General features: G+C 45.0%; 2 protein-coding genes across 3 annotated transcripts in view; one reads left to right on the forward strand and one right to left on the reverse strand.

Annotated features, from left to right (window-relative positions):
* Positions 1–12,288, reverse strand: part of LOC147018872 (uncharacterized) — a 20,076-nt gene extending 7,788 nt beyond the window's left edge. The window contains exons 1-2 of the mRNA XM_085898996.1: positions 11,708–12,288; positions 7,950–8,054 (exon numbers count right to left, since the gene is read on the reverse strand). Of these exons, the coding sequence (XP_085755122.1) occupies positions 7,950–8,054; positions 11,708–11,968 (366 nt within the window). The 5' untranslated portion in view covers positions 11,969–12,288. The remainder of the gene's footprint in view (positions 1–7,949; positions 8,055–11,707) is intronic.
* LOC147018873 (uncharacterized) overlaps positions 8,918–19,351 on the forward strand; it is a 405,228-nt gene continuing 394,794 nt past the window's right edge. For both annotated transcript variants that reach the window (XM_085898994.1, XM_085898995.1), the window contains exon 1: positions 8,918–11,064. In XM_085898994.1, coding sequence (XP_085755120.1) covers positions 9,487–11,064 — 1,578 coding nt within the window. In that variant the 5' untranslated portion in view covers positions 8,918–9,486. The remainder of the gene's footprint in view (positions 11,065–19,351) is intronic.

Below are 19,351 nucleotides of genomic sequence, written 5' to 3' on the forward strand. Positions count from 1 at the left end.
GAAAAGTCAAACTAGTTTCATTTCCTCCATCATGATGCAGACACGTTGAAGAATCCTTATTTAGATCGCAGATCTCAAACACCATGTATCGTTATTCAGCCAGGTAACCTCTTTCACCTCATTTGTTCCCCTCTTTAATTGGTGCACAAACAGGTTCCACTTGAACTGGTGCATAATGGAGACAAAACTCAAATCCAGATTGGATGTATACAAAATGAATGGATTGAGTTGAACAATTAAACTAATGAATGAAAGTTACAAAGTGGGACGCAAGAAAATAAATTGTTAAATTGTTAATTAAAGAAAACTCGAGGTTGAAAGAATTTTAAATCGATTCAAACCCAGTTTTTAATCCAAAATGAAGAGTAAAAATTACCTTCATCATTATCTTACTTAATGACCATGTATTGAGGAGACATCACCACACAAATGTACACCTGTTCACCTCTCTCCTTGGTCCTTTGTTGCGATTTGAAAAGTGCTTCTCAACCATTCAGCCTATCATTGAGGACCGATCAACAGAAACACCTTCACCACAAATCTCATATCGATGATGCAGTTTCATGTTTACATTCCTCAAGCCCATTTCTATGAACGATCTCATTCTATAATCTGTTCTGCTTTTCAAACCATAAAACGAGGTTTCCACTGTCGTGCGATCCGTTACGAACCCCACGATTGGCCATTCGTAGCTGATCATGGAATTTCTCTGAAATTTCAGGTTTGGATACGAGGTGATGCGAGTCGATACGTTCTGATACGATTTGTTGCGCTCGGATGCGATCTGTTCACGATTTGTCAATTTCAGGTGTCACGATCTGTCACGGTCTGATCTTCCATTCAGATACGATCACATACGTTCCGATAGGATTGTTTCGATTGAGTCCACGATTGGGTCTCGATCTGACACGATCATCACGATCGGGATCCCCGAATTGGGACGATCTGGTACGTGCAGATACGTTCCGATACGTTCATCAAGAACCGATGCGCTCCGTTACGATAGGATACAATTGTGGTCACGATGTCTTTCATGATCATGATCGAGGATGATCACGATTTGAGCTACGACTGGACCCCGACGGGTATATATATACAGCCCGACTGACCATGGACTTCATTGTTTCTTGAACTTTTACAGAGTTGAGAACACATCTCAACAGAGAGTGGTGTTTGTCTTGTCTAAAGGCCCGGTCACACCTTGACGTTTTAGCCAACGTATGCCGATTTTTGAATTTTTTTTTTCTAAAACGCTAGCACACGTTGAATACGTTATGGGTAAGTTTTGATAACATTGAGAGCACGCTGAAAAACACTGCCATACGTCGTTGTACGTTGGCATTAAACGTTGTACTTTTTGGTTGTCCTCAAATTTTTTCATGCTTGAAATTTCACGACGTATGCCGGCGTATGACTCACACATTCCGCTACGCTGGCCACAAGTTGTATGCACGGTCTGCGATCGTTGACAGACGTCAACACATGCTACTTGTAAGTTAATCATAAGTTGAGACACGCCGAGGTAATGTTTAGCGTACCCGATACTTATTTCTAACCTATGATTAACGTGTTGTTGGCACGTTACGCGATCGTTGCCACACGTCGACAGACGTTACTTTTAAGTCACTCATAGGCTGAAAGACGTCGGTATAATGGATCGTCCTTGCGTCAGCGTCCACGGCCACGGCCAGGACACTTATTTGCAGCATTCTTCAAACTTTTCTTCTGCATGACGAGGATGTTCACACTTCGATGTCTAGCTTGGCTATGATTCCAATTGTCCATCGGCAGCGTCTATTTAAAATAGTCGAGTTTGAGCGTTTTAACACGTTCAGAAGAAACGCTTCAAATTTCCAAACCCCAGCGTCAAAAAACAAAGGCGAGTGACAGCAATTTAAATCGTTCATTGTAAACAATGAAACTAGCTGAGTGGCACCGTTTAAAAGTCGTTGAGTGTAAAAAAAATCCAATTGTTGAGCGCAAGCGTCTACTTTCAATAGTGGAGTTGCAGCCATTTAAATCGTTGAGTTTATCATTTAAATCGTTAAACGCAACGACGATCCATCATAACCCACACCCTCCCCCTCACACTCACCTACAACTGCCAACATGAACAAACTACTACTAATACTAATACTAATACTAATACTGATACTGATACTGTTGACATGGACATCGACTCAAAAAGGACTCGAAAACACTGTTGGGTTCCCCTTTTATGAGCAGCATTTTTATATACCAATTCCCAAAACCGCTGGGAACACGTCTTTATATGCCAGTTGTAAGCTAGAAACACGTTCATTTATTTTTTTTGTCGACCGGAAGACGTCATTGGAATACATCTACATACGTCGATGTGTGTTGGGACTACGTAAAGAATTGGTTCAAAGCACGTCAAACATAAGTTAGAAATAAGTTTCGCGTAAAAAATACATTACCGCGACGTGTTTCGACTTATGAGTAGCTTATAAGTAGCGTTTGTGGACGTGTGTAAGCGTCCACATATCGTGTGTAAAACTTATCCCCATCGCATGCGGAACGTGTGTCATACGCTGAGTACGTCGTAAAATTTTGAACATGTTTAAAATTTCTTGACGTACTCTACTTACTACGACGTATGATAGCGTACTTTAGCGTTGTACTCACGTATACCAAACTTACTCATACCGTATTTGACTTGCCCCAACGTTTTAGACACATTTTTCTTAGGTCGGCATACGCTGGCAAGATCGCCAAGGTGTGACCGCGATGTTGACACTTCCATTTCTACGGTAGTTATGATTCGAATCGTTGTGCGTCAGCCTTTTAATAGGCTACGTCACGACATCGGCGGCGATGCGTGCAACGCACTATGCCTAAGTTAGACTATCGTTGGGCATCGGTTGTGTAGGCCGACAACAGGTTCAGCATTCGTTGGTATAAGTTATCTATAACACAATGAAACGTTCTGTGTCCGTTACCAATGCGTTATACATAAGACCAAGTCGCTATGAATACGTCCGAATCTTTAAAAAAAACATCAAAAGTTCAACGTAAGCCAGCGTTTTACATACATTTTAATACGTTGCCATCGCTGGCTAAAACGTCAAGGTGTGACCGGGCCTTAAGATCGATCCCGATCACCACGATTTGGAAGCACGATTAGATGCGATCTGTCGCGCTTTGTTACGATGCAATACGATCTGATACGATGATCCCGATTGGCAATTGATCGTGTTGATCATAGAAAATTTTTGAACTGTTCAAAAATTTTGTACGATTAACATGATTTCCATGACTGACCTCAAGATCTGATAAGATCTGATAGGATCACCACGATTAGTCCACGATTAAGACCACAATTTCAATCGTGCTGCGCATCGTGATAGTGGGAACAGACTTTTACCTTCTGTGCAACCAAACTCACAGCACCCATCTATATAATAATTCATTTGTCATCAGTGTGGCTGTCCCTCTGTCACAGATAGTGGGATTCCATCATCTCATGAGATTGTCAATTCATCATTCATTAATTTGAATGTTGCGTATAATCCCCGGGGATGCGATCTTTAACGCGATTGGCTGTTTGGGCGGCGGTTTATCTCTGTGCCCGTGGAGTTGAGAAGGTCAAAGCGTGGGATTCGAGGATCGTACCGAGTGACCTTTGAACTGTGATTTTTGTGAAAAGTATTTACTTATTATAAGCTGAATAAGCACAATTGTAATGTATAAAGAAGAGCATGGAGAGTGGGACATAAGGAAGGGGAGGGAGTGAGGTTGTGTTAGGGAGGAAAGGAGTCAAATGTGGAGGGAGAGGGTGGGCAGGGGGAGGGGAGAGGGGGAGTGAAAGGAGAAGCAGTGATTATGAAAACAGGCTAGGGAAGTCGGTCCACAGGTTAGCCAGGGCAGTGCTGTGGATTGATGACCTGAGCGTCCCAAACTGATCAAGATGGTACCACCTCTGCCAGGTTGGCAACGGTTTAGAGCGAGTTTCAGGTAGGTAGTGTGAATGTGGGATCATTCGGGGGAAGGGGATGATGCAGAGAAGGTTGGAAATGTGTGTGTGCAGGGGATCAGATGGAAAAGAGAGAGGATGAGGGGGTTGGTTTGAGGATACAAGTTGTTGCACGTGGGTGAGGATGGAAGGAGTAATGGCATGGGAATAACAACATCGGAAGACATGAGTTCAGCAAGTAGGTTGTCAGAATGGAAAGATGGGAGGGACGGATAGTTTTGGCACGGGTGGTGACACAGAGGCAAATAGTTGGTGTTGTGTAGGTTTGTGTGCCACCAACAGGAAGGATTGGTGTGGAGAAGCAGTAATTCAGGGATGCACTAGAGAGGATGATGGTAATGGTTGAGCTGGACGTGATGCTGTGCATTGCAGGGGACTTTCATGTGCATGTGGGAGGAGCAAAGCCGGGTGAAGAGGAGCAAAGACGGGTGTTGGTAAATTTAGTTGGGGAACGTAAAATAGAGAGTGTCAAGAACTGGTGGAACTGATGGCAAGGAATGGGATGGCCATAGGTGGTTCATTCTTTCAAAAGCAGGAAAGCCACAAGATTACCTGTCGGAGGAGACAACATAGAACAGACATGGATTTGGTGGTGGTAAGGAAGGGACAGTTGTGAAGAGTTAAGGATTGTAAGGCAGCACTGGGAGAGAATGTTACCACCAAGCACAAACCTGTGGTGCTTGCGGTATGGATGGAGAAAAGGAGGGAGATTAAGAGCAGTGGTCAGATGATTTTTAGGTAGGGGAAGGATAGGGGAAACATTGTTGTCGAGTACAAGAGAGGGTGAAGACCAGGTATGATCAACTTAACGAAGAAGTGGAAGGCTTGGAGAAGGAGTGGATGAAGCATGGAGAGGCATTTAGGGGAATTGCAGAAGTTTCGTGTAAAAGGACATCAATAAAGGGTGCATCGTCTTGGGATAGAAAGCAAGTGTGGTGGACGGAGGAGGTAGCGAAGGCAGTTGCTGAAAAGGAGGGAGTTTGGAAGAGGATAGAGAAGATCAAGGATAGAGGGAGGCAGCCAGATGCAGGGTTGCTGCACCTGTATGGGCAGAAGAAGAAAGCAACAAAGAAAGCTGTGGATAAGACAAGGAATGATATGGAAGAGGAGGTGTGCTAGAAGTTGGAAGAGGATGATAAATATAAATTGGCTCGTGACAGGGATGGAAAGGACATGAAAGGGAGGGGGGCAGTGGGGTGGGCAGTGATTAAGGATGGTGGCTTGAGGCGTCAGAGAGCGGGGCAGTATTGAAGGTGTGGGAAGGATATTTTAAAGAGCTGTTTAACCGGGAAGGAAGCAAGGACGAGCTGGAGTTACTCTTATGTGGAGGGGAAAGTGGATATGGTGGAGATCACAGAGGAGCAAGTGTGGACAGCACTGAAGAGGATGAAGAAGGGAAGAGCACTGGGCATTGATGAAGTGTGTACACAAATTATAGTTGCTGTGGGAGAAGTCGGAATAGTTGGACAAAGAGGCTGTTGAATGTATGTATGAGAGAGCGTTCAATTCCAGAGGAATGGAAGACAGGGTTAACTGTGGCAATGTGGAATGGGAAGGGCGATGTTCAAGATCCAGGGAAGTACAGGGGCATTACGCTCTTTAGACATGTCATCAAGGTGATGGAGCGGATTCTGGACGGGAGGATAAGGAAGAGTGTGAAGACAGAGATCGGAGAAGAGCAGTAAGGGTTTAGAAAGGGAAGGGGTATGACGGATGGGATATTCACGCTGAGGCAGCTGGTGCAAAAGAGGTTGGAGGTGTAAGGTGAAATGGCATTGGAATTTGTGGACCTGGAGAAGGCCTCAGACACTGTCCCGAGAGAGATGGCGATGGTGACACTGAAATGAATGCGAGTGCCGGAAGCAGAAGTGAGGTTGGTGGAAGGAATGTTCAAGGCAACAAAGGCAAGGGTTTTGCTTGGTTCCTGGGATGTCTGAGCAGTTCAGTGTGAATATTGGTTTGAGGTAGGGAAGCACTCTCAGTCCACTGATTTATATCATGGTGATGGAGGTGGAAAGCAGGAAGGTCAAGTTGAGGTTACAGTATGGGGAGGATGCTGCATGTATACCATCTGGCTGTTGTGGTGGAGAGTGGATGGGAGATGAAGTAAGTACCGGAGGAGTAGAAGGAGGCATTTGAGAAACATGGGCTGAAGATGAGTATGGAGAAGACTGAGGTGATGTGGGTTAGGCAGCAGAGAAAATAAATGAATATCAGGTTGGAGGGGAAGGAGATTAGATAGGGAAATAGGTTTGTATATTTGTGAGGAATACTGAGCGGGGATAGTAAGACTCAGGTGGAAGAGGATTCAGGTGGGTGTGAATAAATGGAGGAGAGTGGAAGGATTAATGGCAGACAAAGAGATTAAGAAAATTGAAAGGGAAGGTTCTGATGTGTGTAACGCCGACCTCCCAATATGATCTGGAGATGGTAGCACTGCAGAGCGACAACAAAGGCTGCTGGTTTGTGAGAACAACTGGGTCAGTAGGATTATGGGAGTGAACATGGTGGATTGGAGGATGGATGAACTGAGGGAGGAGATTGGTGTGCAGATGAGCTTGATGGGGAGATTGGTGAAATGCTGGCTGAAATTGGCTGGACACTTGGTGTGGATAGGGGAAGAGAGAATGGCAAAGAGAGCGAATAGGTTGAGGGAGAAAGGTTGGAGAAAAAGACGTAGACCCCGTTTGAGATGGGAGGATTGTGTGAGGAGGGATATCAGAAGGGTGGGGATGGTTGGAGAGTGGAGAGAGTTGGCTGAGGATAGAGGGAGGTGGAAGAATATCGTGTTCAAGGCAGAGCAGAAGCTTGGTACCATTGGACCACCCCTTATAAAGGGAAGAGAAGGAGGAAGGGAAGAAGTATATATGCATCACAAAGAAGAATTAATTGAGGAATATTAATGAACACAATGAGGCTCATGACATTTCCGAGATTGGTGATTCCATGCAACATATCTGGCAAGATTGTGACTTAGGACCTGAAGTTAGTTCGGCTGCCACCCAGATTGTGAATGGAGAAGTTGAGAAGGTGGTAAAGCATGTTTGGAGGAGGCCGGAGTCGGAGAAGTTGGTGATGGTACAGTATTGAGGTTGATCGGGGAGGGGAAAGAGTTAAATATTCCATTGTTTTCATGAGGTAATGAAGAAATAACATGTGCTCATATTAGAATGTCCTCTTGCTTTTAAGAATGGGAAGAAAGGGGGAGGGGAGGAGAGAGTTGGTTTGGTGGGGAGAGAAGGCAGAGAGAGAACAGAGTCGGGAGAGGGATGTTGGAGGCTTTTGGAGCAAGGAGGGGTTAAGGACTTGTATGGGGGGAATCAGCATGGAATCAGCTAAATTTTATGGGGGAGAAAATTGATGACGTGATCAGTCACGTGGTAGCCATATTGTTTTAACACAAAAACCTTCAATAATCTCCAAAACGGCTGAACAGATGGAGAGAAAACGTCACCCACATGTTCCCCAAGCCTTGCGGATACCAAGGTGTTCGCGAATAATTAATAGGTCACATGTTCTGCTAGCCGTATTAGATTGAACAAAAATCATAAAAAAATGATTTGTCTTGAAACGCTTCATCAATCAATATGAAAAAAAACACAGTTATGATCTCGTCGTCATGGAGAATATCCGTTTTCAATTTCAACCTGGTCGGATGCATGGTCTGGCAGCTAGAATTGTTTTAATATTTTGAATATGGGTTCAGGGGTTTAAATCAAACTCGGTACAAGGATGTACAACTACATAATGTGTACTGAGGCATATCTGGCGATGCTGTGACGTGGATGAGTGCTCCTCTAGTTTTGTTATGCTTTCATTCTGCAATGAATTTCATGCCAAATGATAGTAAATGTTTTCCATCTTGAAAACGTGAAAATAAAGTTTCCATCAACTACAAATAAAGACTGAAATGTAGCTTATTGCAATAAGTATGTCATTTCCACAAAGGACTCACTTCCACCTGAAGGAAATTGGCTTCCTTCTCACGATATTGCAGAATGATCGCCATAACTTCTTTCAGTTTGGCTTCTTTCTCCTGCAGTTGTGTCCAGCTCTCTATCTGAGAAGAGAAAAAAAAAAACTTCTTGAAGCAAAAAAAGTGGTTAAGGTGATCCATCCCGGTAGTCCATTTGCCAGAGAAGTAACCTTGTTGTCCTCAAAAGTGTATGGTTTTATGGTGGTTCCTTGTTCACAGGCATGCATAGACAAAATTAAGCTTGGTTGCCCGGATGGCAACCATGGGGAAATCTGTTATTTTTGCGCAAATACAAGATGGCCGTCATCGACCGGGCTGAAAATATAACTTTTTAGGTAATGAACTTAAAATTACACATGAGACATCTTTTCCATATAATTTTGGCACGAGGAATTGATATTTAACCTTATTTTTGTGATTAGAAGTAAATTTGAGGTCAATGTTCGAGTTCCTGGCAATTGTTTGCCATGTGAGATACATTTTGAATGACAACAAGGTCACTATTCTGACAACTGGATGCTCACATATGACATTAATGTGAGTTACTAATTCATTGTTACTTACGAAATCTAAAGATTTCTAAAGATGAAATCTAAAGAAATCTAAAGATTTCGTAAGTATATTGATGACTTCCGTTTCTGTTTGTTTGTTTGTTTGTTTGTAGGCACGATAACTCGAGAACGGAAGAAGCTACCAATGTCAAATTACACCACGTGATTCAGGAGAGTGGTGGCTAGCGCTGATTAGATTTTGGTAAAAATCGGTCAAAGGTCAAGGTCACAGTGAGCTCAAACATACAAAACATTCGATTTTTGATGGTTTGGTACAGAATCATCGTAGAAACTTCTGGTTTGCGTCGCTACCTTCTCTAGAGACAGCATTTATTAGACAAGGTCAGAGGTCAAGTTGACGATTTCGTAAGTACCAGTCTATGACTGCTTGTTTTGTTTGTTACTAACTAATTCAACTTCTTTGTTGCTGGTCACCATCACTATGCCCGTTACATCACCCATCACCTTCTGGAGATGCGCTATCTGCTGCCACCAGATGCCAAGTCAGAGCTCATATCAGGTGCTTTTGTGTGTCGTCACCAGGAAGGCATTTGGAATGGTGTGAGCTCTGATCAGTTCGGTGAACAAACTTCTATTAGAATTGGCAAGGGTGGCCTCATGGGTATGACTCTTTCTCCAGAAATGGTAGCAGAGTGGATCGATTCCTTTCCTGTCACTGCCGACATCTCAGATACATTGAGCACATCTACCCTGACTCCTCAAACAAGGACAATGAAGACCAAGTGAGAGAAAAGGACACAAGAATCGAACCACGTTACAAAGAGGAGGGGAAGAAGAGGAAAGAACTTGATGCAAATGATCGGCGCCGGATTTTACTTGAATTGTCGAATGTGTCTCATCCTCTTGAGAATTACTCACCACATCTGTACAACATTGCCAATGGTCGAATTGCTCCACGAGAAGCTAAAGTGAATGTTGATGATTCCGTGGTTATAGGTCAGAAAATGGTTGCAGAGTTCCATGCATCCCTTCCAGGTGGATTCCATGCAACCATCTCATGCCCCATCAAAACAATGGAGCACTTACAGAAAGGAGTGAAAATTGGGGATAAGACGATCTTTGATCGAGAAACCATCTTCCTCAGGCTGCTGACTATTGGACAGCAAAGACAAATGGAGCTCGGACCTATCTTCCAGTTTGAGCTCTGCGCAGTACCCCCCTCACTGATTGATGAATATGGGTGCTTAAGGAAAGGCAACAAAGCACCACTGGCACACAAACTCTGTGTTCAAGCACAACAGCCTCTGCAACCAGATGTTACCATTGTTGACGCGAGCCAACTTCTCTATCATATTGTCTGGCCTTTCAGGGGAACTGTGTCAGTCTTAGTTGGGTCCATCAAGACAAGGCTGTCTACCATTGCTGGTCAGAAGATCTTGGTCTTTGACAAATATTATGATGTTTCTGCAAAGGACCATGAACGAGGGAGGCATGCTGGCATTGGTTCCATCAACTATGACCTCACAATAAACACACCCCTGCCGAGTCGAGACGCCATCCTGAAAAACAAGCAGAACAAGTTGCAGCTGTCCAAGGTTTTGAGTACCTTTAACTTTGGTGAAGGAGTTACTGTGGAGAGCCGTAGCCATGGTGCGTTCAACCATGATGAAGCAGACATTATAATGATCTCACACCTGCTCATGGCTGCTGAATGTAATGCAAGAGTGATACGTATCCTCTCTGATGACACTGATGTTTTTGTATTGATGGTTTACTGGGTTTACCAGCACAACATCCAGGCCACAGTGCAGATGGAAAGGTGGGATGGAGCAATTTGGGATATCAACACCACCTGTGACCAGCTTTGCCCCAAGTGCCTGCAGCTTTTGGGAATGCACTACATCACTGGCTCAGATACCATGTCATACCCATACGGCAAGGGAAAAGTGTCAGCCCTGAAGACACTGAGAGCTGGCAACTTCCCTGGTTTGTACTCCGCACTTGGCGAGCTGAACGCAAGCCATGAACAGCTCATGGAAGCAGGGCGGACATTCTTCTGTGCCCTGTATGGTCAGCCAGAAGGTACCACGATGAGTGAGATGAGGTACTATATGTACACAAGGAAGTCTGGCAAGCCTCTCAAGCTCATGGCATTACCTCCAACTGAGATCAATGTCTTCCTACATATTTTGCATGCACATCTACAGACAGTACTTGCAAAATCAGCTGATCAGCAGGCCCCACCTGAACTTGACATTACAAAATATGGATGGGACATCAGAGATGGAATCCCCCAGTGCCAGCAACTTCTGCTACTCCACCAGCCCCTTTGGACCTCATGGATGTTGTGCAGTGTGGATGCAAAGCAGAGGGGAAGGCCTGCAGTACTGCAAGTTGCAGTTGTCACCATGCAAAGATCTGCACGCTATACTGCACTTGTGGTTGCAGTGACAAGTGCTTCAACCCACACAAGACTGTGGAGGACAGTGAAAGTGAAGTGGAAGAAGGGAGTGTCGAAGCAGAACTGGAAAGAGACGAGGATACGGAAGGGGACGAGTACAATGAATGGGAATGAACAATACGTAAGTTGTCTACTCAGTTCTATGTCCTCTGTTCTTAAGATGTCCAATATGATGACATGACAATGTGTATGCTTTCTGATTATCAACATACTGTTGTGAACCATTCATGACTTCACTTTTGCATTGGTGTTGCATAATTTTCAGCAGAAAATAGTCATAGACATTTCATGTGAACCTCTATTTATTCCTGAACGTAAAAAATAACCCCAAAATTGAATTCCTCGTGTCAAAATCATATGGAAAAGAGGTATTACACAGGATTATACGTTGACCGATTAAAAACTTAGCCCCATCGTCTGACCTGTAGCGGCCATCTTGAATTTATGCAAATTCAGGAGTTCCCCAAGGTAGCCACCCCGGCAACCAACCTTAATTTTATTAATGGACCCATGTTAGTCCAAAACAATCATAAAATCATACACTTTCGAAATCAACAAAGTTGACAATGGAACACATAATAATGGCAAATGGACTACAGTTGGTATTTGAGAGAGCAATGAAGAGATTTTAATGTTACATGTCCAGGTTATCTATCTTTTCCATCCTGAAAACATGAAAATAAAGCTTTCATCAACTACAAATAAAGAGTGAAATGTAGCTTATAGCAAAAAGTATCTCATTTCCACAAAGGACTCAGTTCCACCTGAAGGAGATTGGCTTCCTTCTCACGATATTGCAGAATGATCGCCATATGTTCTTTCAGTTTGGCTTCTTTCTCCTGCAGTTTGGCTTCTTTCTCCTGCAGTTTGGCTTCTTTCTCCTGCAGTTTGGCTTCTTTCTCCTGCAGTTTGTTGTGGCTCTCCGTTAAAAGGACCTGTTTCTCCTGCAGTTTGTTGTGGTTCTCCGTTAAAAGGACCTCTTTCTCCTGCAGTTGTGTTTGGATCTCCATCAATTCTTTCTCCATCTGAGAAGAAAAAAAAAAACCCAAAACTTCTTGAAGCAAAAAAAGTGGTTTAGGTGAACCATCCAGCTGGTATTTAAGAGAGCAAAATAAGAGATTTTAATGTTAAATGTCCAGGTTATCTATATTTTTGTTCACCATATGGCTGAAGGCTACCTTTTCATATTCACGATACTTAATTGCAGTATCCCCCCGAAAAAAAATTAAGAAAACAGCACAAGGTGCAGTAAAGTGAACAAGACCCATCAAGTCACGGTTTGCAAAAGCACACGGAGAAAATTGAAGAGGCATTCCAAATGGAATTTTAATAATCCAAGTGTTCAACGTACGTCACACCACTTGTGGTGCACAAAGAGTATCGTAGCTTTGGAATTGCCACGATGTAATTATAACAATTATTTCCAGAGGGAAAAGTGGGGAAAGAAAAGCAGATACCAAAGAGCACAATCTCCTCGATGCATACCAAAATGGTGGAATTCTTGATGTCTTTAAACCTCCCTTTCCTGGCTGACAAGCACAGAATACAGATCAAAATGACTACCCCCTTACCCATTGCCTGGAGATTGATGTAAAATCCCTTGGTACCCTCGCAAGAGTCAAATAACAAGCATCAGACTTTATTCCCATCAGTCTTCACTGGAAGCGACCTCCAGATTTCAATTGCAAAGCATGTCAATGAAAGGAAAAGTACTTTTGAAAAGTCGTCAAAAAATAAATGCAGAAAAGGAAATTAATTTAAGGGAATGCTCAAAGTTTGCAGCATAATTAACAAGATATATTTCCCTTTATTTTTTTTAAACAACAGTTCTTGATCATCTATTATATCTTATGAAGTGTGGTGTTTATCAATGCATTTCTATATTGGTACATTCGGCTGTCTGCCTTTTCCGGCAGCTGCTTTGCACGCTTTATTCGAAAAGCTCGGTGAGTGGTAAGGAAGAACCCAAAGGGTGGACAATATGGACACACAAGCAAAATTTTGGGAGGGGTGCGGGGTGTTTTAAAGGGTGTACAAAAATATCATTATTTTGGAAGGGGGGGGGGTGACGAGATGATGATGAACAGCTGTCTTGAACACTTGGAGTGAAAGATGATATTGAAGAGGTTGTGAAACATGGTTCCACAGTTGGGGGAGTGTGGGGGGGGAGGGGGGAGAGAAGAAAAGAATGGAGGTGAGCACTGAGTCTGGATTTAGGCAGTTTCACGAGGAAGGGGATCCTGGTAGACCACATGCATCCTGCAGATATCTGTGGGGAACAAAGCATGGAGAGAGCAGATGGTGCCAGTCCAGAAATGAGGTGGAAGCAGGGAGAGAGACCACAGACCTGTCGGCGATGGTAAAGCGATAGATCTATTGACTCAGCTTCATCGCGAAAGGTTCTAATGATATTAAAGGCCATTGTTTCCCCCAGCATCAAGTTGAGCAAGATGTTAGGAAAGGAAGCAAAACTCCATTGAAGTGCGGATGAAAGCCTTGAAGGTGCATCGGAGCTCAGGGGTGCAAAGGAAGGACTTTACATGATAGAGGATACCCAGTCAGCATCTGGCTTTGGAAAAAGAGAGAGAGAGAGAGAGAGAGAGAGAGACGAGAGACGAGAGACGAGAGACGAGAGACGAGAGACGAGAGACGAGAGACGAGAGACGAGAGACGAGAGACGAGAGACGAGAGACGAGAGACGAGAGACGAGAGACATAGATATATATCATTGATAAAGAGTCGAAATAGGATGTTGCCCAGAAAACACTGCCTTGTGCACTCCAGCCTTGACAGGGAGAGGAGATGAAATGATCCCAATGAGTGTTACATATTGGCTATGAGAATGGAGGAACTCAGTGAGCTCAGTGTGAAGTTGACTTTGGATGCCTTATGCAGAGTGTTTGGAGAGCAAGGCAGGATGCCAGACTGAATTGAATGCTCGAGATATGTCGAGCAAGACAGCCTTGATCTCATGTCGGACATTGAGGGCCTCCATCCATTATTGGGAGAGTGGAAGCAGCATGTCCAAGGTAGAGTGACCATGTCCGAATCTGAATTGATGATCTGAGATGAGGCTGTTGGAGAAGAGGAATTATTTTATGCCAACTGCGATAGATTCCATAAGCTTGCTGATGATTGGAAGTAAGCTAATTGGTTTGCAGTTAAGAGGATCCACTTTTGCACCTTTTTATGTAATGCTGTGATGTTGGCTGATTTCCAAGCAGATGGAAGATGCCATATGTGGTAAATGGCAGGGTGAAAAGGGCAGAGAGGGGATGTGCAAGAACAGCAGACAGGTTTTTAGGACATGTGAGCCGATGCCATCTGATCTCGTTGCAGAGTCAAAGTCAAGGGCTGCCAGATATTTTTCCACCCTTTCAGGTACAAAAGACATAATTCAGGAGCAGTTGTGTATGACTGGCGAAGGGTGGGTACAAAGATAGAGGGGTTCGGGACACAAGATATTGAAGCAAACACAGAATTGAAGCATTTGGCCTTCTCATGAGCAGAGTCGGCTGTGGTGCCATTTGAAGTGAGGGAAGGGATGGAAGGGGAGGATATTCCAGAGACTGATTTGACAAAGAACCATCAGGTTTTAGAGGAGGGAGACAAGTTTGAAAGTTCTTTCTTGAGATTGGACAGGTGTTTTCTGGCTCTCCTGAGGGATTCAGTGATCCAAGTGCCAGGGTGCTCCAATGATAGTGCAAGTGAGAAACCATTTTGTCTCCATCACTGTGCAATTGTATCTCTATCTTGGTGCAACTTCATTTGAAAGAGGAAAAAGGAGTAATAAAACGTGAAAAAGACAAGGTTGAATATTGAAGTTGATGGACAGTATGTGTGCAAAGAAGAGAGATCAATACAAAAATAGAATCATTATTGGACAATGAAGATGCTTTGGATGAACATATGAGTAATGTGGTACCATTCAAAGCAGAGGGCATCAGAAGGGACCATATATATATATATATATATATGTATATATATATATATATATATATATATATATATATATATATATATATATATATATATATATATATATATATATATATATATATATATATATATATATATATATATATATATATATATATATATATATATATATATTGTGACGTCCACGGGACTTGAACAGTCCCGCCAACGTAGAATGAGCCGAAACGATGGAGGCGGTTTATTTATTTATAACCCAAAGATGGCAGTTTTAATCGCTCTACCGCAAACGGGACGAGGAAGGTGGCACGAGTCACTTTTCACTGAGTTGATGATGTTTATTTGTTTTTATTATTAACCAGAAATAACAAGACTCGGCAAGAAGAGGGATCCGGGGCGATTCGACGGAATGGTGCGGGATCGGGCGTGGGGAAAACACAGACAATTCCAATGAATATACAGATCTCAAACCCTCTAAGGCGCCAAATACACACACACACACACACACACACACACACACACACACACACACACACACACACACACGCAACGTAGCTGCTTCTGTTGGTCAGGCTGGACCGTGGTGTGGACGCAACTGTCCCTGGATCAGCGTCGGACGAGCTGGCCTTGCTCTCGTCAGGGGGGGGGGGGGCAGGAGAAACCGTGGTGCTGTCGACCTCCTGGTCCTGGCCCAAGTCCGCTCACAGCCGCCAGGGAACCAGTTCTGGCGCCAAATTGCGAGCAGGAGAGGGAGGCAGGTCCGCCCGCCGTTCGACCCCGTACTCCGAGTCAGCAGGACCCCAGAGCCAACCAAGGTGAGGCACGAGGCTCAGCAAGGCTCCAAGACACGATGAAGAACACGATCGAATCAGCACAACAACAAGGACGCTTCCTGCGCAACAGCCTCCACACCAAAAAAAACACGATCTTTTTGTCCCGATCTTCTTCCTCTTCCTTTTCCTTTTCGACCCCGAACAGAACCTTTTTATCCTCCCGTCCTCGTCACTTCCAATCGAGCCATTTTATTGGCCCACCGCCATCGCCTTCCGCCAATCGTGATCACGGGGCGGAGCCATCCGCAGCCCTGTCCTGTGACGTCACCGCCAGCCTCCAGGGACGACTAAAAGGGGTTTACGCAGACACACTTACCCTATCCCGTGTCCCTATCTAATTACGTGACAATTATCATTCCCCCCTTGAAGAAATGAACATTTACCAGACAACTTATCACCACTGAATTGCTACTTATTACATCGAGATCCTGGTAAACTCGAACAGCATGGCATACCTAATTAAACATACTAATTACCATTTGAATGCATACACCCCCCCTCAAACGTAACACTGCCCCCTCCTCTGGTACCGCAGCTCCTGCAAGGTATATCACAGGTGCTACCGTACCAGCCTTAACACTTACTGACTCACACCTAATTAACCTAACGAAATAAAGTAGGAGGGGCAATGGGCAGCGAGTCGCAGCTAACTTACCTATCCTGCTTAATGTACTACCCCCTTATGGCCTTATCCTCGCCTAAACAATCATTCGTTTTTTTTATTTTTATTTTTATTTTTATCACATGATAGCAATGAGCGAAGTTGCACTCCATCTTCTGGATCATCGCTCTTGCCCAACACTCTTCCAGTGATCTGGGGAGGGGAAACAAAAGGTTCCACAAAAACACAACACTTATACTTTACATTCCTACTCTAAGCCTTAACGACACTATTCACAGGATATTTACACTTGACCGCCTCCCCCAGTGGATGCTAATAGACCCAGCGTTACCTGGGGAGCCAATTTTCAAATTTGCTTGCCCCAAAATTATGCGGACATCATGCCCTTGCTGCACCTGTCAAGTTGTGCGGGATTGAGTGGGACTCATACATCTTCACAACACACACCATGGTCATCATCACGTTTCTAGGTCATGGTCCTCATTTTAATCATGCAGGCTGAATCCCATCGTGGCCGTGGGGTGGGTTACCACAAGATGATGGGGGCATCTCAGGTGCAACCATGCCCACAGGTAAGCTTTAATCCAACCCGGACGTTTCTCCGCCCCGCTCCCTTTGATTCCCTCCCCCCTGGTAGCCATCAGCTCTAATCCCGTACAACACTCTGGAAGGGGTCTCACTGGCTCCTCTGGCCTTCCTGGGTCGCCAAGGTCCGACCCGCCTTGGTCGCCCAACCAGACCCTCTCCCAGTTGCCTCCAGACACTGTCACCATTAGCCACCAGGTGGTGAATCTCCTTGAAGGGGTCGCAATTCACGCTCACCGTGAGCTTCAGCAATCCCTGTGGACAAGCACATCATCCCCACCCACAAAACCCACATGACTCCCCCACCCCATCGGCCTTACATGTGACACCTGCATTTCTAACACTTCACCGACCATGACCTTCCCTGTTACCACACCATGTCCAATAAAAAAATCAATGTGTGCACCATACATTTCACTTCTTAACTTAAAACAACTCACACAGCACTTCTCACCCGATCCACGCACCAGCCATTGGACAGCCACTTGTGCCCGCTTTGTTACCAATTACCCACTGTCCTGATTGTCACTCTAAAACCCAGCAGAACTTACAAACACATTCCAATTTTCCCACAATTCATTTTTTTTCCACCAAAGGAGGGCACTTCGCCACAATCTCAGCAGCCGAGCATGGCCCTATATGCTCAGCCCGATCTAGTCTCCCCGACCCCCGACAGTGATCTCCGGACCTGACCTATGAAAGGGCATCTCGGATAGACCTGGCGGTTCAGCAGGAGGATTCACCCTCTCCGAGTCTAAAAGTCTACTGGAGGGTCCCTCCATCGCCGGGTACCGGCAATATCGTTGCATGTGTCCTCTTCGCCCGCACCGGAAACAACTCCCCATAAAAGGCCCCCGTGGGTATCGGTGTAATGTCTCTTCCGGTTCCGGACCCCCTCGGCCATAATCGAATTGCTCTATTGGCTGGGCTGGACCCCGCCGCTTTGGCACACCAACTACCGAATTACCCCTTATCAAACTTAACAGTTTCTGGCAAATTTCCTGAAACATTTGGGTAATGCCAATTTCTCCCAGCCCCCCTCCCTTTTCCTGGATCTCCGCCTGTCGGATCGTCACCGATGGCCTCTCTGGAACCCGACCCAGCCGACTCCACGAGGCCAGCCTGGCCGCACACTCGGCCGCTCGGTGAACGGTGGGTGGATCCTGCAACTCCACTAGCGCTCGGACCTCAGGGTCAGGAAGAGCAGCTAAAAATTTCTCTAGTGCCAGTCTGTCCCATGCCTCCACTGTAAGGTCCCAATACGCGATCCTGACTGATTGGTAAATGTCCTGTGCCAGCTCCTGCACTGTCTCACCCGGCTTTAATCTGCAGTGCTGGAGCTGGGCCCGCACCAGATCACAGTTTGCCGCGAACCCAAACCGACGGCTCAACGCCTCGCAAATGTGGGAGCTGGTCAACATCCCCTCCGCGATCACGTTTAACACATCTGCGGCTGGTCCCCGCAACGTTGCCACCAAATTCCCTGTACGTTCCGGCTCATTCCACCCGTTTAGTTGGGAAATGCACTCAAGTTGCGTCAGAAAAGCTTCAACGCTCCCTGACCCGTCAAAATTTACCAGGGGGATCACTTTTACGGTGGCCCGCTTCTCAGTTTCTCCCTTGTCCGAATCCAGCCCAGGGATCAAACACCCTTGTGGCTGCGTATCCAATTTTGGAGCCCACTGTGGCCAAAGATGTTTTGTGGTGAGGGTCTCATGGGTCAATTTTGCCTCCTGTTCCAAACGTTGAATGGACCGATTCACCTCTTCCCGCAGGATCTTCTGGGCCCGCACAACCTCCTCCAAGGCTCCGTCGCGAGTTTGTAGCTGCTCCTCAACCAACCCGGACACTGTACTTACAAAAGACGGCTCTTCCAGGCCTTTATCCAAGACTTCATCTTGGCTCATAATTTTATCTTGTTCATCCAAACGAGCCTCCAATCCTTTTACCTCCTCCGCCAAATTCATTCCTTGCTTCCTCAGCTCTCCACACTCTTCTATTTGCAGCTGCATACGAGCATCCACACAGGCACGATGACGTTCCAGGCTTTCATCCACTTTATCAACCTGAATGTTCGTTGCATCAATTTTATCTACCAATTTTTTCCGTATATTTTCCCCCTCCAATGTAATTTCTACCTTTGTTTCCTCCAATCTATCCTCGAATTTGCTTTGTATTTCTCCCAATTTAACATCCACACACTCCTGCATCTCAGTTTTCATTTTCTCCATCTTTTCCCCCAATTCATCCCTCATTAAATCAATCCGTGCACCCAACTGTACCCCCATTACCCCCAATTGATCTGTCATTTCTGCCCCCTGTGCCGTCATTTTTGCCATTTGTGCCGTCATTTCTGCCCTCTGTGTCACGAATTGATTTTCCATTTGTGCCGTCATTTCTGCCCTCTGTGTCACGAATTGATTTGCCATTTG

Source organism: Eptatretus burgeri, chromosome 10 (genome assembly GCF_056783735.1).
Source record: "Eptatretus burgeri isolate ZD-2024b chromosome 10, Ebu_testis_v1, whole genome shotgun sequence".
Taxonomy (NCBI): domain Eukaryota; kingdom Metazoa; phylum Chordata; class Myxini; order Myxiniformes; family Myxinidae; genus Eptatretus; species Eptatretus burgeri.